Genomic DNA, 19,566 nt, shown 5'->3' with positions numbered 1-19,566 from the left:
GAGAAGGGCCGCCTTGCGGTGATGAGTTCCCAGTCTTCCTCACACTGTCCTCTAGTTGAATCCTTCTGGAGCACAAGCCAGGGCCCCTTTTCTGATGCCACCTCTTGTACCGATCAGTCCTGTACTAGAGGTGGCTCCTTGGTGGCTGGAGCTTTGTCCCCTTGGTGTCAGGCGAGATGTTACCCATTTATCAGCTTTGCTCAGCCAAGAGCTAAAACCATCCTTGTGGGGGAAGGAAAACTCGGGAGAAATGCAAGTAAAGGTTTTATGTCTCTTAGTCGGGGATTGTCAGGGGTTTAACTCTTTCAGAACGAAACCGTGACCCCGGGAAGCAAGATCCCTCCAGTGCCGGGGGTTCCGGGGGTCACCCCATAGGGCCGCTCCGCAGCTGCCGAGGTGCCCCCGACAGGCGGGTGACGAAGCCATTCAACCCACTTCGAACCGCTTCCAGGCCCGAGCAGAGGGACGCCCCGCAGGCGCTCCCCCCCGCCCCGCCTCCCACCGGGCGGGCTGGGGAGAAACCCCCTGTGGGACCCCCGCGGCCGCGCCCCGGTGCCCGGAGAGCAGCGCTCCGGGCCGCGGCTCACGCACGCGGGTCCCGGGGGACGGCGGCGGTGCCAGACGCTGCTGCCGCCGCTCCGCGACCGGCGCCCGCCCAGGCTTCCCGGGCCGCACCGGGAGGGGCGGGGCCACGGGGCGGGGGCGGGGCCACGGGGCGGGGGCACAGGGCGGGGCCACGGGGCGGGGCGGGGGGAGGTTCGTACCTAACCTTCCCTCGCCCCCGCCCCGCCCCGCCGCCTCGCCGTACGCATGCGCTCCTCGGAGGCGGGGCGGCCCCCCCCGAGGAGCGCATGCGCACGGCGCGGCGGCGGACGGCGGGGGGGGTGATGGAGCGGTTCGGCGGTGGCGGCGGGGCGGGGGGTTACGAGGCGGCGGCGGCGGAGCAGCTGTCCCGGCAGCAGGAGCGGCACTACCGGCTGCTGTCGGAGCTGCAGGCGCTGGTGAAGGCGCTGCCCAGGTGAGCGGGGAGCGGCGGGGCGGGGCGGCGGGGCCGGGCCGGGCCGGGCCGGGCCGGGCCGGCGCTGACCCGGTACCGGCAGCTCCTGCCAGCAGCGCCTCTCCTACACGACGCTGAGCGACCTGGCGCTGGCGCTGCTGGACGGGACCGTCTTCGAGATCGTGCAAGGCCTGCTGGAGATCCAGCACCTCACCGAGAAGAACCTCTACAGCCAGCGCCTGCAGCTGCACAGCGAGCACCGCGGTCCGCGGGCACCGGGGGGAGGCGGGGGCGGCACTGGGGGGGGCGTAGGCCCGGAGGGAGGTGAAGGGGGGCACCGGGAGGAAGCAGCCCCGGAGCATCGGGGGGAGGCGAGGGGGGCACTGCGGGGGTAGATCAGTAACACCGGGATGGGGGGGGGGGGGGCAGGCCCGGAGCACCGCGGGGGGGGGGGCACGGGGAGGAGGGGAGGGCAGGAGGGGAGGTCGCTGCAGGAGGGAGGCGGGGGGGAGGGGCATCGGGTGAGGGCAGGCCCGGGGTGCGAGGGGGAGGGGTCCATCCTGAGGGACTTGAGCGGGGTTGGGGGGCACTGAAGGAGGTCTGGGGCACGGGGGGAAGGCGGTGGGGACACTGGGGGGGGTCGTCCTGGGACACTGAGGGGGAGCAGGTAGGGGGGGCACTGGGGCAGAGGTGGGGGGGGCACTGGGTGGCAGTCCTGGGGCACTGGGGGGGGGGGGGGGGGGGCAGGTGGTGAGGACACTGTGGGGAGTTGATGGGGACGGTGCAAGGGGGGAGGCAGGTCTGGAGCATCTGGGAGGTGGGGGGGTGACACTGGGGGGCAGGTGGTGGGGACACTGTGGGGGGACGCATGGAGGGAGGGAGGGGACGTGGCGGTGTGCCCTGACCTGCTGCCCGTCCCGCTGCAGGGCTGAAGCAGGAGCTCTTCCACCGGCACAAGGAGGCCCAGCAGTGCTGCAGGCCCCACAACCTGCCGCTCCTCCGTGCCGCCCAGCAGCGGGAGATGGAGGTGAGGGGGGTTCCCTCCCCTGGCACAGGGGTTGTGTCCCTTCCTGGGGGGGTTCGCAGCCCCTTTGCTGCAGGACCGTGCCTGCGTCGCAGCAGCATCTCCAGAGGGTTTAACTGGTCCCCACCCTGCAGCCTTGGGAGCCACCGGACACCCTGTCTGTTCCTGCTAGCACAGCCTGAGGGTCCCCACCTCAACTTGGGGGTCCCTTCCTCTTGCCCTTTGTCCCCCTAGGAGCAGGGGCTCAGGCTCTTGCCATCTAGGATAGCTGTGGCCCAGGTGTGGCCTGGGAATCATGGAAGTTCAGGAGCCCACTCCAAAAGAGCGACGCTCCCCGCCTTGCTTTAATGATTCCTGGTTGCTCGGCGGGCTGAGGGCTGTGCACAGACAGAGCAAGCTGACAGAAAGCACGCAGAAGGTACCTGAAAGCTGCCGTTGCGTTGTAGCAGCTAGGAAGCGGGGACCATTCAAAAAATAATCGCATTTTAGTAGCACTGATGAGGAGGGACTGCCTTGAGATCAGCGTAGAAATGGTTTCTGCGAGCATCCCGGGGCATCTGGGGAAAGGCCCTTCAGCACGAGCGGTAGGTTCAGTCCCAGGGGACTTATCTCCGCGTTGCTGATAAGGCAGAGGCGGTTTTATAAGGCAGAGGAAATTGCCAGTAGCTAGTTATCTTAATCAGCGGAGTTTACATGTAGCGGGGAATTTACTTTACTCCACAGAAGGCAAACAGAGAACTGCTTAACTACAGGCTCTCGATGGGGGATCTTTTGTCTTGGTGTTTCCCCGTCCCTTGTTTCCTGTCAAGGTGACCAAAGCCAGGCCGGACCTCAGCTGACCAAAGCCAGGCCGGACCTCAGCTGTCCTTGTTACTGCTGGCTCCAAGTAACTTGCACCTGCAGCAAGGAATAATCTCTGCTGTCTGTTTAAAGCATTTCCAGTCTTGCCCTCACGCATGAAGTAGGCCTCATATGTGTGATTGCTCCTTGTCTTACATCACGTGCAACTTCTGGCTGCATCCTTCCAGCTTCCCTCTGCCTTTCTCTTCTGTTTGCCTCTGGCAGGTGTCACTAGAGTTACTTCTTCCCTTTTTTATCCTCTGATATTTCTGCTGTAGAGCACTTCAGGAATAGATTGGTCATCTCCGTAACAGTTGGTACATGTCTAATGGGAGCTGCCCTCTGTGGCTGAAGGTTTCAAAGACCAGCTCCCATGAGATAGCTCGGGATGGGCTCCCAGGAGAGGTAATTCAAAGTGCAGTTTTAGACATCTGGCTTCTTACTGGAACCCGTAGCGTATAGAAAACCTTCACCCATCGACAGGGTCACCAGCCACCAGAGCTGAAGCAAAAGCCTTTGGTTCAAGCCTTAGTTCTCTCCAAAGTTTTGGTGCTTTTCTGTAGCCCAGAATCAGGTGCCAACCCTAAATGGTATGTAGGCAGTAAGTGGAGGAGACAATGGTGTGGTGCCTCCCCCTTCCCCCAAGGTGGCTGGGAGGAAGGAAAACCTCTGGGGAGCGAGGGATTTGAGTCCTTCCTATCTTCCACAAAGTGCACGAACCTCTAGACTGCAGAAGGCCTGAGGACAGAGCTTTCTTGGGCTCATTAGCATCCAGTAGTGACGGGGGCAGTTAGGTCCTCTGCCTCACCTCTGACTGAGGCTTTAATTTCTTCCCGTTTATCCTGCCCTGAGTGTGTTTTGCGAAGCAGCTGATGTCTGGTGATCTTGTGGTGGATCCAAGTCCCGCGTCTCCTTAATGGCGTGCAGTTCTGCAGAACTTTCTCAAACCCGGGGAGGTAACTAGGGATGCAAGGTGCTCGTTGCTGTGTATCCAGGGAAGGTTACGTGAGGTGGCTCCTGCTCTGTGGAAGTGATAATTGCTCTTGGTGCAGGTGGGGCCTTTTGCAGCCCCTGATCCATCCGTGCTGTGGGCAAACCTCAGCTCAGGGCCGGGGCTGCTCGTCCAGATCCTGGATTTTCCCCAGGATCGTGGCAGCGCACAGGCTTTCGGCTCCTGGCGCAGATGGATCTGCCCTGGTCTTTTAAACCACCGGGGTGGGGAATCCCCGGCTCTGTGACCGCCCCTTCTGTGCAGTGATGGTAACTCCCCCCGTGAATACTTGCAGCTGAGCGCCTGCCTCTGCCTGCTGTGTTACCCAGGGGCAGCGTTGCACTAGGAAGATGCCGAAACATGAGCCGTTTACTCCTTGCAAGAGAATGAGCCTTTCTTTGGCTTTAGAGGGGATTTGGGGCTTCCTGATTTTCCCTGGGGCTTGCGAAAGCAGCCTGTTGCTCAGTGCGACCCGGTGAGGTGGTACTGCCTTCCCTCTGCACACACGTGGCGTTTCATTTGCTCTGGGATCTCCTCGTCCCCTGCAACCCTTCTGCTCTCCTCTCCCCGCACCGGCAGAGCTTCTGGTAGGTTGAGGTTTTCTCCAGAACTGACCAGCAGTGCCCCTTTCTGCAGCGAGCACCCAAGTGCTCCCGACTTCCAGCCTGCCTTTGCTGCAGCTCCTGGTCACTGGGCTCCATCTCGTCCTCAGAGGCGCTGCAGAGGGCTCTCTGCTGAAGTTGAGGCAGATGCTGGTGAGGCAGGAGGGGCTGTCTTCTGGTTGGGGCTATTTTGCAAAGTCCTCGTTTGAGAATGTTCTCAGTCTGCCAGAACTAGAGCCCCAGCACACTGTGTTCCTGAGTGAGACTTGAGCTTGCTGTTAATACAAAATAAACTGGCTTTCAGTTGCAAAGTCAGGGTTTTTGAGGAGTTTGGCTCCTTTAGTGAATAAGTGGGATCTGGAGGTGATTGACAGCTCCAGCTTTGTGTTGTTAGTGTCCAGGGAACATGGAGGCTCAGGGAAGCACCCAAGCTGACACCTTGATGAGCTTCACTGGCCTGTGTTACTCCTCAAGCCTTTCTTCAGCCTCCTGTGAGGGCACACCGACTTTTTTTGAGCCTGTGCTGCTGGAGTGCTCGGCCATAGCCCGCTGGTCGGACCTCGGCTCGTCAGGAAAAGTCATTCAGATAATCTGTTGCTCATGGTCTTTCCTGGCCCCCAAACACACGGAAAGCAGGCTGGTCCCGGTGACTTCCCTGCGTTTTCTGGAGTGGTAGCTTTGCTCTCAGACATGGCCGGTAGAGGAGGTAAGACCTGGGGCTGTGCTTGCTGCCCTCTGCTGTCCTGGGGCCTCTTCGGAGCAGGAGTGCTTCTGGCTCTAGTCGCTGTTTGGTTTCAGTAAAAGACTTAAAAATGAGGAAAAAAAAATGGGAAAAAGGCAGATATTCCACTTTTTTTTCTGTTGGCTGTTATCTTTTTCAGGCTGTGGAGCAACGGATTCGAGAGGAACAGCGCATGATGGATGAGAAGATAGTCTTGGAACTGGACCAAAAAGTGATAGATCAGCAGAGCACTCTGGAGAAGGCTGGGGTGTCGGGCTTCTACATCACCACCAACCCACAGGTCGGTGTTTAGGGAGGGAGTACAAGACCTGACAGTACTCTTGGGTTAATATCTTTATTTTTAAAAAAAATCTTGCTCTTGATGAATTCTGAATCATTGGGTCAGAAAGAGTGAACTGTCCTTTACCTCATCAGCTGATGGGCAGCATGCCCTGGGCGGGCCTAGTACCCGGTTCCGTATGAAGGAGCAGAAGCCCCTTAGTGCACCATCCCCAGCTTTCTGCAGTGTTTTTCCCAGTGTGGAAGGAAGAAACGCTGTGCCAACAGCCTGCAGTCCCGTGACTCTTGAATGGGTCTGAATAATACTGAAGTGAGTGGCTGCGTGGGTTTGCTCTTGTCCCCGGCTTAGCTGCACAGATTGCCTTCCACAAGCCTTTTCATTGGGCGTCCGGATAATTCCTGCGTGTGACTGACTGGAGATGATGATCTCACTGTGATTAGAAAACTGTTCTTGGTTTCCCCAGTGCATCTGCTCTTAGAACTCGTGAGCGATCGCCTGGCTTTTTCTCTGTTGTCTTAACGCCACAGCAGGAATGAAAAAGTAGAACTCCCACAGTCTCGTCGTAATGCCACAGAAGTTTGCAGGGAATGCAGAAACGGGCTGTTCTTAACTTTATTTTTTCAGCTGATTGAATTTCACTTTGATAAAGACCTACTAGTGAGAAAAGACGGCTTAAACTAAGTTAGTTAAACAGGCATTTTCTAAAACCCACACAATTCCTGGTTGTGTAGCCTTGAACAAGCCTCTTATGTTTCCTGTGCTGCTATTTCTCATTTGTGTAATGAAAGCAGCTCTTTCTCTCCCTTCCTGCCCCTGCCTTTTATGTTATTTTTGTAAGCAATAACCCTTAACAGGGTTCCTATTTGCTGGCGTTTGCTTATGTTTGCTTTTATGATCGGTGGCAAACCAGCCCCAAACCTTGGCTTGCATCTGCGAACGCCACCATCGTGCAAGAAATCACTGCGGGACTCTCTTCTCAGCGCATTTCCCATCAGCTGACATGCTCCCTTTCAGTCTGGTGTACAAAATGCCTGCTTAGGCAGTTGATATATTTTGACAAAAATAGATTTTTTTGTTTCCATGCTGTCCTGTCTGCGAGCCTGAGTCACAGAGCGGGGCTCACTGAAGGAGCTGCTGCAGCGCGTGGCCTCTGTGCTGGGCGGCTGGTGAGCAAAGCCCGAGCAGGTGGGAAGGAAGCTGTAAGCTGATGGTGGTGACTGCAGGAGGTGGTGGTCTCTGCTCGACTACAGTCACGGAAAAGGGATTTTTTGGAGGGGAATGAAATACCTGAGGGAATTTGGTGCAGCAGCACAGCAGTGTGGTGCCCGTGGCTCAGACTGCCTCAGAGGGCAGCCAGAGCCATCCCTCCTGCTTCCTGCCCTCCGTGCTGGGGAAGGGCCGGGGCGTTGAAGGCGCTGCTGAAGGATGAGGGGAGGGAGCTGTGCCCACCCTGGAGAGCCGCTGGGGTGCCTGGCTGTGCCCATGCCAGGGGCCGCTGCTGCCCCGCCCCCAGGGGCTGCTCCAGGAGGGGCAGCCCGCAGGACGGGCAGGGCCTCGCTGCGTTTGTCCCCAAACCACGGTCGAGAAGAACCGACCTGTCTGAATCCTTAGAGAGCTGTAAAGCCCTGGGGCTCCCAGGACAGCTGCAGTTTGCAGCAGATCTCTGAAGGTATTACTGCCCTGTCTTTCAGTGCTTCAGCAAGATGAAGGCTGTATGTGTGCTCTCGCTTCTGTTCCCTGAGGACTGGTGATTCCTGCGTGGGTGGCACAAACCCGTCCTTGCTTCCTGCAGCAGGGCATGCCATCGCCTTCGCCGTGCGAAAACCTGTCTCTGCCTTTGCAGGAGCTGACTTTGCAGATGAATTTACTGGAGCTGATTCGGAAATTGCAACAGAAGGAATCCGAGTCCGAGAAGGCTTTTTCCTGAACGAGCAAACCTGCCGTTTGCTTCCCAGAGTTCTCTTCTGACGTCCCTCTAAAGAACAGACTGCTGGTGCATTTGCTTTGGGTCGTGTCGGGGAGAGGCTGCCGGCTGTAGGAATAGCTGAGGCCCTTGGATAACCTTGGAGCTGGGGGAAGCAGAGCCCCGGTGCGGGGGTGGGGGGGTGAGGAGCTCGGGCTGCCTCTGCTGCACGCGTGCCGCACGGCTCGCTGAGGCGAGAGGCGCCGGCGGGCGTCACCTGCCACATCCAGCCCGCAGGGCCCTTCGGGGGAGGCTGGGCCAGGCAGCGAGGCAGCAAACCCAGCCCAGCCGTGGGTGGGTGGGTGACCCCCGTGAGCCGAACGGGTCAGCAGCGCTACCTCCAAATCGCTGTCCCTTCCGTCTGAGGAGGAGCAGGCGTCTCTGGCAGGGGATGGGAGCGGTGAGGAGCTGCTGTATCGCGCTGGGAAGCAAAGGGCTTGCCGTCCGGTGCTGCTTCGCCGTGGCAGGTGATTGGCAGCTGGGGAAAAAAAGTCCAAGGTTTATCTACAGGAAGGCGCTTCTGTGCGTGGTGAGGCAGAAACAGCCCCGCGAACAGGCAGACCCTGCCCAGGGAGGCCTGCAGGCAGGACCCGCGCCGGCTCTAGGAAAGGAGGATTTCAGGCCTCTGCCCAGCGTCACTGCACTGTGACGTTCGCCCCCGCCTTGGGTAGCAGAGAAGGCTTGAGAGCTTTTGCTTTGTTACTTTAAACCAGTTTCCAAATGGAAAGAAATAAAATACTCTGTTCTGCCTTCCAGGGCTGCGGCTTCCTGAATGCCAATGATTGTGACGACGTTTGTCCCATCCCCGCGTGATGAGCGTGGGGTTTGGGGTGTGCTAGATTAAAGCTGAGGGGGGGACTTGGTGTGAGACCTTTCAGGGCTGAGCTAATGCTGAGTCGCATCCCCGGGACTTGGTGCACAGAGGGAGTTTGGGCAGTTGCGGGAAAACTTGGTAAAAGATCCCTTGGTGTGTGTGAGGGGTGTGTTGGCTGCCTGTAGGAAACGGGGTGGTGCAAGGGAGAGCCTGGAAGTGGTTCTCGTCTTCCCAGATGAAGTTCAAGTCAGAGAAGCCTTGGGGGGCGGCTCAAAGACTTGGGCCATTGTGCGTTGAAGGGCTTTGATTACACCTGGGCTGCTCTTTAAAGGTTTTCTGGCGTTGCCAGAGCAAGGCTTATACTTGGGAGACCGCTCCTTGGCGTTGCCGTTTGCTCTTCCCTGCATCCTCTGCTGTTCCTGCAGCAATCTCTTCTCGCAGCAGAAGGCAGCGTGAGAAGGTTTGGTAGGCTGTTCATTCCCGAGGCTGGGCAGTGGGTTGGTACCCTGTGTTGAGGGGCTGTGAGCTCTTATGTTCATGTGAAAGCAGAACCCTGAAGCTGGAGCGAGCTGGCTGTGGAGCTGGATAACCAGTTAAAGCAGGAAAACCCTCCTTTTGGTAGGGAGAGGTGGTGGTGGTGGAATTGTCCACTACTGTAGACAAACACGCTGCAGATCAGCAGCTACAAGGACCAAGGAGGCTTTTGCAAATTCTGGGCTGAGACCCCCCTTCGGGTTTCCATCACAAGTGGGTGGTTTCTCTCCATGGGAATGTGCTGCTGTGGTTCAGCTGCAGACAAGAGGTGCTGCTCTTGTGGGGTCTCCACCTCCTGGATGAGAGTCCCCAGCTGGAAAGTGGGCTGACATGGGAGCCGCACCATTGCGGGACCCCCACAAACCACCTTGGGAGCCCCGCACTCGACTGCTGATGTGGCGAGGAGCAGAGTGGGTGACGTTCCCCTTTGAAGGCACCTCCATCCTGCCGTGAGGACACATGCAGAGTAGTCTCTGGTGCTGACCGGGTGGAGAAGGCATCCATGTTGTTCTTCTCTGTGTGGCCAGCGCTATTAGCAAGGAAATTTCTTCCTGAGGTGAGGACGAGGAAGGCAGGGATGAACAATGGGTCCTAGTGCCAGAAAGGAGGCTGACTGCCTTGGATGCTGGGGGGTAGTGCTGCCTCCCAGAAGGACTCCCCCTCCCAGATGGACGTTGCTGGGGCAGCAGCAGAGCCAACGGTGTGGCTGGAGAAGCTCGCGGGCAGCTGATGCAGCCGGTTGGGATTGCTGCCAGGGGGCTCAGCCCCGCTCCGCTGCCCTGTGCCACCAAGAGTGGAGCCCATCTCGGTCCAGAGCTCCTCAGGAGCCAGGAGAGCCGGTCCCTGCCAGCTCTGCTGCCGTCTCTCCCGGGTGTCAGGGATGGCGGCGGGCTGCTCCAGCACAGCCATGACAACAGCAGCTCTCGGGCTTCCCGCTCCTGCCATCTGGTTGCGAGCAGCTCTGCCAGGCAGCCAGTCCAAGCTGAAATTTTCCATGCCTGCAGTCAGGTTGTGTTTCAGAAAGGCTTTGTGGGCGAGGGGGAGAGCAGGGTGGTCGGGGGGGTTAACTGGTGGAAAAGGTTATCGTAAGGGAATGAAGCACCCGGGGCAGCTCGTGGTAAGGGAGCATTTGGTCAGCCCGATTACAGCCGAGGAAAACTTGCTCAGCCCCCCCACGAAGTTTTCTGGGTGGTCCGACGCTGAGGACCGACAGATAGTTTTCCAAGCAAGTGCCTTTGTGTCACTAGAGGGTGACACCTTCCTACAGCGCAGTAGTGTTACGGCCGGTGACAGCTGGGCTGAGGTCAGACCTGGTGAGAGTCATCCGAGGGAGCTGGACGTGCTGCGAAGGTTTTCAGCTGTCCGGGTCCTTGGTTCAACCCCTGTGCAGCTCTCGAACCTTCGCCTGGTGTCCCAGGAACCCATGGTTGGGGACCCCTTTGGTGGCAGCTCAGGCGGCTTCAACCACCCATGGAGCTGGACCTTAAGTTCCCTCCCCCAAATCTCCTTGTGTGCCAGAAGCGACGTGGAGAGGGGATGTGCGAGAAGATCGAGCTCCCTGTTCTGGTGAGAGGTGACCGATGGGAGAGCTACGGCTCCATGCCAGCCCTGTGTTCACCTGTGAGCTGGAGGAAGGTGAATGACGGGTGGTAGAAAGGGACAAGTCCTGCCTCCTGGTTCCTTGTTCTATCCTTTGGGCTGATGAGGAGGATAGTGAGGTCCCCTCCATGTAAGGAGGCCGATTCAGTGAGGATAAGGGTGAATTCATGCAGGTGGGAGCCCTTGGTGTGGCGTGGTGGGTTCTGAGTTGACCATTACCACTCAGGAGTGACCTTTGGGATGATGACCGACGGGTCCATGGAAACATCAACTTTAGTGTTCAGTAGCCATCAGAACATCAAATGAGATGTTGGGAAAGGAGCAGAGAAGAAAATGAGAAACACTTTGCTGCTGTGAAGTTGCTGGTGCACCAGCACCTGCACATGGGTCCCTTCATCCTGAGAAGGGTGCAGTAGAGCTGAAACAGTCTCTGCAAAAGCCCTGGGGACACCAGAGGTCTGGAACACCTTCCAGCCAAGCTGGACTCCTCTGTCTGGAAATGAGGTGCCCAAGAGGGGACAGGGTAGAGATAAAACTGCAGGTGATGTGGAGAGGGACCTCACTCTCTTCAAATACAAGAGCTGGGGTCCCGTGTGAAGCCTGTAAAAGGCAGGTTTAGGTGGAACATGTGACCACTTGGAGAACTCCTTGCCGTGGGGGGCTGGAGAAGGTTTGTGTCGGTTCAAGAGGGAGCGAGGCTCTTCTAGAAGAGAAATGCTTTTTGAGTTAGAGATGGATAGAGGTGGTTCCCCTTCACCGAGGTGCAGATGCTTGGAGCCAGGTGGGAGCACTACGTGCTTGTGCTCAGACACCGGCTTTCTTCAGCCCAGGGCAGCAGGACCACGAGCGGGGGGGGGGGGGGCAGTTCAAGAGCTCCCCTTCCCCTGCTGCCCCTCCAGCCGCTTTCCCCGGCGCCTCTGCTTCTCCAGGGCAGAAGGGGAGCGGGTCCCTCTCCTCCAGGCAGCAGCTCCGGAGCCCAAAAGCGGGGAGAGGCGGGTTCCTCCTTGGCTACTCCAAGGAGGAGAGGAGCAGGGCTCAACCCAGAACTGCACCGACGGGGGCCGAGATTTGGGAGAACGACTCCACTCTCCGCCGTTCCCTCTACGTGGGGCTCCGGCTGCAGCCCTCAAACTGGGGCGAGTGGGGCAAGAGGGGGAGGGGGGGGGCTGGTGTCCAGCCTGCAGCCCCGGGGGTCGGGGGGACCCCCCACAACGTCGCTCTCATGACCGTGCCCTCGGCAGCCCCTCCGGGGGGCTCGGCGCTGCTGCCCCCCCGCTCCCCCAACCTCCGGTGGAGACGCGGCCGGGGCCGCCCCCGCAGCATCCCCGGTGCTCGGAGCCGCCCGGCTCCGGGGGCTGCTGCTCCCCCCCCTCCCCGCGCCGGGCCCCCGCCCTTCCGCCGGGCCGGGGAGGCGGAGCCGGGTCGGGAGGCGGCGGCGCGGAGCAGGTGGGGGCCGGGGCCGGTGGCGGAGCTGCGCGGTGCCCCCGGCCGCGCCCGCGCAGGTGAGCGGGACCCTCCCGGGCGGCGGCACCGGGAGCGGGGGTCGCCGGGGGGGGGGGGGGGGCGGCGCGGGGGGGGGGGGGGGGGGGCGGCGCGGAGCGGGGCCAGGGCTGGGGCTCGGCGCCGCCCGAGGACCGGCAGCGCGGGGGGGGGCGGGGCTGAGCAGGGGCGACACTTGCCCCTTTCCCCACCCGGGGGTGACTCCGGAGGCTGAACCCCCACCCCCCCGCCCTGCCCGGGGGTCCCCACCCACGACCAGCCCCACCCCCACCCACCCACCCCTTGCTCAGGGGGCGTCGAGCTCAGCGTCCCGCCCGGCTGCGGGTGTGGGGTGCGCGGGGGTCGGGCACCCCGGTACTGCCGGCCCCGCCGTTCGCAGGGGCTCGGAGGGAGGCAGCGAGCGGGGCTGGGAGGGGGCTCGGCCCCCGCGGTTGGTGCTAACAGGCCCGTTGTCCCCACGGGCCAGCGTCGTGCCGCCAGCTCGCGGTGGCCTTTTGGGGACCGTGTGGCCTCCGAGGGAGATGGCCCCGGGGACCAGGAGTGGTGCGAGCCCTGGGAGTGGGACCTGGGGTTTGGGGATGCGGGGTGGGGGGGACACGTCTCGTGGTACGGGGAGGAGGGTGGCTGGAAGGGGAGAGCATTCCCGAAATCACAGACGGCCCGATGGAGCAGCCGGGAAGCGGCACCTGAAGCCACATCCTCCCGCTCCCCCGGCAGCGGCTGCTCCCCGGGTACTGGATGTGTTTTCTGGTCTGGCCAAGGACTCCCCCGTCCTCGCTGGAGCTGCTCTGGATGCCTCCACACCACACCTGGGCTTTCCCTGGGGAAGCAGCTTGGTGCTGGGAGCGGGGAAATGCTGCTTGCCCCCTTGGTGGGCTCCTGGCGCACCAGGGAGGTCAGGTAGATGTTGAGTCAGGTGGAGGGGAAGCAGCAGAGAAACCTTCAGCAGGGCCAGAGCAGCCTGGTTTGGGCTTTAATGCAGCTCCGCTTTAAAAAGAAAAGCCTGGGAGATGCTGTGCAGGGGTTCGGTGGTTTCCTGGTGCACAAGCGCCGGTCCCTGCGTGGGGTGGCTGGCTGTCCTGTGCCACCACCCTGGGGGAGGACACGCGCCGGTGCTGAGCCCCCCATTGGCTGAGGGGTGAGGGACGCCTTACGTGTGCCCCGGTGGCTTTTCCACCCTGTCCCCACCACCGGATACCTCCCTGCAGGAGGGGATGTTCACACCTTCCTGCTCCTCTGCCAGGTCTGCGGGCAGGGTCTCACCCCTGTGGACCCCTCACCCTGCCAGAGGGCAGGGCCCGCTGCCTCCACAATGGCGAGATGGCTGCCTCGCTCCGCCGACCTGACCCGCTTCTGCCAGAAACTCAACCGGGTGAAGACCTTGGAGGATGACATGATGGAGACGTCCTTCAACCGATGCCTTTCCACCATTGACTTGACGCTACTGGGCATTGGGGGCATGGTGGGCTCCGGGCTGTATGTCCTCACGGGCACTGTGGCCAAGGAGATCGCCGGCCCTGCCGTCATTGTCTCCTTCATCATTGCCGGCTTTGCCTCACTCCTGGCTGCTCTCTGCTATGCCGAGTTTGGAGCCCGGGTACCCAAGACAGGCTCCGCGTACATGTTCACCTACGTGTCCGTGGGGGAGATCTGGGCCTTCCTTATCGGCTGGAACGTGCTGCTGGAGTACATGATCGGGGGAGCCGCAGTGGCCAGGGCCTGGAGTGGCTACCTGGACTCCATCTTCAACCACAAGATAAAGAACTTCACCGAGACCCACGTGGGCACCTGGCAGGTGCCGTTCCTGGCCCGTTACCCCGACTTCCTGGCGGCCGCCATCCTGCTGGTAGCCACCGCCTTCATCTCCTTTGGGGCCAAAGTGTCCTCCTGGCTCAACCATGTCTTCTCGGCCGTCAGCATGGGTGTCATCCTCTTCATTCTCATCATGGGTTTTGTCCTCGCGCAGCCCAAGAACTGGAGTGCCCAGGAGGGTGGCTTCGCCCCGTACGGGCTATCGGGCATCATGGCTGGCACGGCCACCTGCTTCTACGCCTTCGTGGGCTTTGATGTCATCGCGGCCTCCAGTGAAGAGGCCAGGAACCCGCAGAGGGCTGTTCCTAGGGCCATCGCTTTCTCCTTGGGGCTGGCCACCGGAGCCTACATCCTGGTGTCGGTGGTGCTGACGCTGATGGTGCCCTGGCACACGCTGGACCCCGACTCTGCCCTGGCAGATGCATTTTACAGGAGAGGCTACGCCTGGGCAGGGTTCCTGGTGGCCGCTGGTTCCATCTGTGGTGAGTACAGGGAGTGGCGGTGGGCACTGCTCACCTTGCTCGCACTGGGGGCCGAGAACCAGGGAGGTTTGGGTCTGACATGGTCCTCTTTCTTCTGCCTGTCCCTCAGCGATGAACACGGTCCTGTTGAGCAACCTCTTTTCCCTGCCACGCATCGTCTACGCCATGGCCGAGGATGGGCTCTTCTTTCAGGTCTTCTCCCGAGTGCATCCCCGCACACAGGTGCCTGTCGTTGGCATCGTGGTCTTCGGGCTGCTCATGGCCCTGCTGGCCCTCGTCTTCGACCTGGAGGCCCTAGTGCAGTTCCTGTCCATCGGCACGCTGCTGGCCTACACCTTCGTGGCCGCTAGCATCATTGTCCTGCGCTTCCAGCAGCAGAAGGTGGACGTCCCCGCACCGGCGGCCGGTGTCCAGCCCAGCCCCAAGCCCCACGAGGGTCCGTCCGCCAGTGAGCTGAAGGAGTACGAGTCCTTCTCCGACAAGCTCCAGCTGGTGGACAGGGACAAGAGCAAAGAGCACCGGGAGCCAGGGCAGCTGAAGGCAGCTTTTGAGCCCTACCTGGAGTTCCTCAGCGACTTCTACCCGGGCGAGGTGGTCACGGTGGCCGTGGTGACCCTGATGGTGTCCGCCATCTGCCTCTGCTCTGTCTTGGTGTTCGGCAACACCCACCTCCACCTGCCCACCTGGAGCTACTCCCTGCTGCTGGTCCTCTTCAGCCTGGGCTTTCTGCTCAGCCTTCTTCTCATCTGGGCACACGAGCAGCAGCGCAGCACACAGACCTTCCAGGTACTCCCCAGGGCCTGGGCAGGATTAGTCCCTCTGCCGGGGTCGGTCGGGTGGGAGCAGCTCCGATGGACCCACGGGAGGCCCCAGTCACAGCGGGCTGGTGAAAGCACTGCAACTGCTGAAGGAGGGGGAGGAGGAGGAGGAGGGTGCCAGCGAGCACTGGGCATGGGGAGGTGGTGCCGTCAGTGTCACTCCGCGTGGTCACTGCTCCCCAGGAGGGGACATCCCCAGCAGCTCTGTGTCCATCCCACAGGATTGCTCCCACCTGCCCTGGGCTCCCTCCTCCACGTCCCCACAGGCTCCCGCTCCCCTCCTGCGTGTCCCAACTCCTTCTGCCTTTGGCCTGCCCTTGAACAACATGGTGGAGCTCATTTCTTCAGCCTCCAAACCACTTTTGGGCCTCTTGTGCTCCCCCCTTTCCAGTTTCCAGCCTGTCTGGGCCCCAGTGTGGTGCAGCCATGTGGACGGTAAGGCCAGTAGTAACACCACCTCCCTGCCGTGCTCCTGCCCCAGCTTCTCCAGCAAGGACCACGATGCCTGAATGTGGCACCAGGAGCTTGTTCAGTCCTTGTGATGATGCCTCTGGGCTGTTTCCAGCACCTGTGCCCACCCCACCAGCCTGGCTCCCAGCTCCCGGCTCCCTAACTGTCTGTTGTTCCTTTTGGCTACCTTTCTCCCCCAAAAAAGTCATTTTCAGAAAGCCCAGGGTGACAGTCACTTTGTCCCCCGCAGTTACCAGTGCTGGCTTTTGTCTCTGTGGTTTTAAGGATGGGGAGTGTGGTCCTGCAGGTCTCACACACACCACCCTGGCTCCTTTTCTCCCACAGATCCCCCTGGTACCCCTCTCCCCGGCACTGAGCATCGTCCTCAATATCTATCTGATGCTGAAGCTTAGCTACATGACGTGGCTCCGCTTCGCTGTCTGGCTGCTCTTAGGTGAGTGCTCCCGTGGCAGCATGAGCCCCGGCAGGGCAGTGGCTGCTTTGGCAGCTCTTTTCCCCCAGCGATGGGTTTATAAAGCCCATCGTGCCCCTTTCTGCCTCTGGTTCCCCTTTGGAGACACAAGCTAAGGTCTCCCAGCATCTCCCTGACCCTCTCTGGTTCCTGGAGTGTTACAGCTTAAGGTAACCTGTTAAGGTTTGGATCCTCCTTCAAGCTCTGCACCAGAACCACCCCCTGCTCCTGAGGCAGCTCCCTGGGGCTCGGGACGTCCTTTCCAGCAAGGGGCTTCCCCTCCCCGGGGACTGGGGCTGACCCTCTTGCTCTTAACACGCTGCGGGATCCTTTTCCTCCTTCCAGCAGCTTGTTAAGCACCAGCACCTCGGTGCTGTGGCTTGTGCTGCTCCGCCGGGATGCTGGCCGCGTCCACGCCAGCCGCCATCCTGCGCTCGAGCCGCAGTTGTCCCTGTCCCCCGCTGCAGGCCTGCTCGTGTACTTCGGTTACGGCATCTGGCACAGCAAGGAGAACCTGCGGGAGCCCCGGCCGCAGCGTGTCAGTGCCCGCTACGTGGTGTTCCCCAGCGGCAGCCTGGAGGAGAGGGTGCAGGCCGTCCAGCCCAGCTCCCAGCCCGCCGCTGGCCTGCCGGACACCGACACCGACAAGAGATGACACCCCGGGGGGATGGGGGGCACCTGGCACCTGCGGACCACCTGACCCCCTCCCCACGGCAAGGCCAGAGACCCCCTCCTTCCTCCTCCTGGTCCCTTTGAAGCGGAGGCACTGGGGCTGCCCTGGGTGTGTGGCTCCATCCGGAGATGATGAGGATGCTTGCCCTTCCCCACCCGCTCCCTGCGAAGTGTGGCGGGGGGCTGGCTGCCTCCCTCCCCATCCCCAGCACTCAGGAACTGGGTCTCAGCCCCCTCAGCCCAGTGCCTGCCCTGCTCACAAGGAGCCATGTCCTTGCCACCTTCCCCCCCATGCACCCAGGAATCTCCTTTCCGCAGGCCGGTCCATGCAGCTGGGGACGCAGAGGGTCCCCGAGGACCTGGGTGGGCAGCCCAGTGCTGCCATCCTGGGTCTCACCCTGGCTGCAGCCCTGCGGAGCCCCCCTGCCTCCTGCCGAGCCTGCCTGACGAAGGAGGCAGGGGCCAAACCCGCTTCCCTGCCGGCATCCCTGCCGTCCACATCTCCAGGGCCATTCTCCAAAAAGGCTGAGGCTGAGGGGGCCGAGGAGCGGCTGGGGATGAGATGGAGAAGGGACATGGCCAGAGCGAGCGGCTGGGCAGCTGCCTCGGGGAAAGCCAGCGCGGGCCGGCACAGCAGAAACCCACCCGCATCTTCCCAGCCGACGGCATCGGCTGTGTCAGGGTGGGCTGGGAGCCGTGCCCGGCTGGAAGGTCGTGCCAGGGCCAAGCTCTTGCCCCAGCCCTGAGCTGGATGCGTGCATTCAGGAGCCCAGATGTGTTGCCTTGTCCCTGGAGGTCCCCAACAGCATCCCTGGGCTGGGCTGCCTGGAGCCGGCTCCCCACTTCCCCTGCACCCCAGCAGCACAGCCCGCATGGCCGCCTGCCCCAACATGGGGGATCAGCCCCCCGTGATGCCCCTCCCGGGCTCTCTGTGGCTCAGGATGGGTTCTGCGGGTGCTTTTCAGTATTGCCCCCCCGCCCAGCGAGCATCCCTGCCCTCTGGGGCTCACCCTGGCTGCTGTGGTGTCACGGGGGGGGGTTGTCCCCAGCAGCCCTGCTGCGGCCACCCCTGGCAGTTTGCCCACGGGCAAGTGGAAGGGAAGGGGGTTTCGGCACTTTTTTGAAGAAATAGGTGGAGGAAACAATCAGTCAAGCACGAGGCTGCCGAACTGCCAGGCCTTGCAGCGTGGACACCCCGCTCCCTGCAGCCATGCTGGCCGAGCCACATCATCTGCATCCTGCAAGGAGCCAGGGTCCGTGGGCAAACTGGTCCCATTGCTCCTCGCTGGCCCGTCCCTGGGGGGGGCCTAGAGGGGCCTTGGGGGCTCCTCTGTACACTACGCCGGCTCCCTGGTGAACCCCTCTGTCTGCCAGTGCCGCTCCATGTCCCACCTCACCCCTGCGCTGTTGCTGCTGCCAAGGGAGGAGCGCGTCCCCGCCGTGCTGTGGACCTGCTTGGCACCTCTGTGTAGTGGCTTGTGAGCAATGGGCTGACTCGGTCACCTGCATAAATACCAGTTCTGTGATGGCTCTGGTTGTTTTTGCTATGTCCCCTCCCCAAGAGGGGAAGCTGCTTCCCCAGCCGACGCTGAGGAAAGCCCCCCGAAAGCTTGGCAAAGGGAGGGTCGTGCTGCCCACTGCCACCCTGCAGCGGTGTTCCTCCAGCACCCTGCAAGGGCAGCCCTGGGTTGTGCCTGGGGCGTGCAGACCCTGGCCAGGGCTGCTCTCCGGCGTCACGGGCTGGGGACTGGGCGCAGCGCGTCACCATGCTGGGAGCCCTGGTTCCCAGCCACCGGCACGTGCTGCCAAAGTCCGCCAGGCACTGCCGAGGGCGGTCGTCCACGAGGCCGGGCTCCCGCCGGACCCACGGGCACTGGGACCCCCAAGGGGCTGGGGCAGCCGTGCAAGGGTAGCCTGGGGCCTGAGCCTTACAGAGGCGCCAAGAGCGCTTTATTGAACCCAGGCGGGCCTGAAGCCCTTTGTCACAGCGAGGACAAAGAGTTCAGCAGCATGGCGGCAGGTTCAGTAAAGCTGCCAAGGGTCACGAGCCGAACGGGTGGGAAACACGTGAACCAGGGCCAGTAATGGGACTTGAATGGGGTTCACCTGAGGTGACCCATAGATACCCCCATCCTCACTGTTGTTGTTCACTAGGGAGATCTCCTCTCCGTGATAACAAAGTCATTCTTTATTAGAAAAAATAAAGTATTCACCAGGTACCTGAGGAGGCCGATAGACTTAACTCTCCTTATCAGTTGTTGGCTTTTAATCTCTGCCATAAATTCATTGTCAGCAGGATAAAGGCGAGTAGGAAGAACCGTAGTGATGTAGCAGGAGCAAGGGAGCCCAGTGCAGTGCTGGGGAAGAGCAGTGAAAGCGCCAACAGAGCAGGACAGGCTGAGGTTCAGGCGCTTTTAGGTTCCCTTTTGGAGGAAAGGCGATAGAAGTCAGCGCAAAATACTGGCTGTTGCTGGGGCCAGGCTCACACAGCACGGGCTCCCAGTCAGCCTTTTAAACTGTCAAAGACCTACGAGTTGTTGAATGAGCCTCGTAACCATCGATACTTAATCTATTTTAAAATGTTCATTTGTAAAAAATGCAGCGAAGTCGGTGTGGGGCTGCGCCACAAAAAGCACACGTGGCTACGGGGTACCCTGGCACAGCCGGGGAGAGGCAGGGAGTGACGGGGAGGCGGCTGGCGGGGAATTAAAGGAATGAAACGTAATTAATGGCAGCCTGGGAGGCAAGCGTGCCCTCTCGAGCACACTCATGGGGTTTTTGTTTTAAATAGGATTACAAAATTGGTCAGGTCGTGCGTGTCACACACCATCCTGTTGCAGTAACATGCCCCGTGCAGGCGCAGAACATGTATTAATTAATTTTAAATTGCCTACCCGTTACTGCACACACACATAAAGGGGGTGTCGGCAGCCACTGCCGCCAAGGCAGCCCTCCTGCAATGGTTTGTTCCTGA

At 61.0% G+C, this 19,566-nt stretch overlaps 2 protein-coding genes across 2 annotated transcripts; both read left to right on the top strand.

Moving 5' to 3' along the window:
- The first annotated feature begins 887 nt into the window (after positions 1-887).
- On the top strand, positions 888-7,605 carry LOC104351379 (protein DGCR6). The gene is made up of 5 exons (XM_086474154.1): positions 888-1,018; positions 1,101-1,261; positions 1,924-2,024; positions 5,336-5,476; positions 7,320-7,605. The coding sequence occupies exons 1-5, from the start codon at positions 888-890 to the stop codon at positions 7,401-7,403; spliced, it is 618 nt and encodes a 205-aa protein (XP_086330280.1). The 3' UTR covers positions 7,404-7,605.
- Positions 7,606-13,198: 5,593 nt separating this feature from the next.
- On the top strand, positions 13,199-16,575 carry SLC7A4 (solute carrier family 7 member 4). The gene is made up of 4 exons (XM_086474148.1): positions 13,199-14,180; positions 14,290-14,966; positions 15,794-15,902; positions 16,388-16,575. The coding sequence occupies exons 1-4, from the start codon at positions 13,199-13,201 to the stop codon at positions 16,573-16,575; spliced, it is 1,956 nt and encodes a 651-aa protein (XP_086330274.1).
- Positions 16,576-19,566: the final 2,991 nt, after the last annotated feature.

This window comes from Leptosomus discolor, chromosome 16, assembly GCF_034619465.1.
Source record: "Leptosomus discolor isolate bLepDis1 chromosome 16, bLepDis1.hap2, whole genome shotgun sequence".
NCBI lineage: Eukaryota > Metazoa > Chordata > Aves > Leptosomiformes > Leptosomidae > Leptosomus > Leptosomus discolor.
This window is presented reverse-complemented; position numbering and strand designations above follow the sequence as displayed.

Coding starts and splice junctions, on each gene's coding strand:
- LOC104351379 (XM_086474154.1), top strand. CDS start 888: ATGGAGCGGTTCGGCGGTGGCGGCGGGGCGGGGGGTTACGAGGCGGCG. Junction 2,025..5,335: donor CCCAGCAGCGGGAGATGGAG/GTGAGGGGGGTT, acceptor TATCTTTTTCAG/GCTGTGGAGCAACGGATTCG. Junction 5,477..7,319: donor ACATCACCACCAACCCACAG/GTCGGTGTTTAG, acceptor CTGCCTTTGCAG/GAGCTGACTTTGCAGATGAA.
- SLC7A4 (XM_086474148.1), top strand. CDS start 13,199: ATGGCGAGATGGCTGCCTCGCTCCGCCGACCTGACCCGCTTCTGCCAG. Junction 14,181..14,289: donor GGCCGCTGGTTCCATCTGTG/GTGAGTACAGGG, acceptor CCTGTCCCTCAG/CGATGAACACGGTCCTGTTG. Junction 14,967..15,793: donor GCAGCACACAGACCTTCCAG/GTACTCCCCAGG, acceptor TTTCTCCCACAG/ATCCCCCTGGTACCCCTCTC.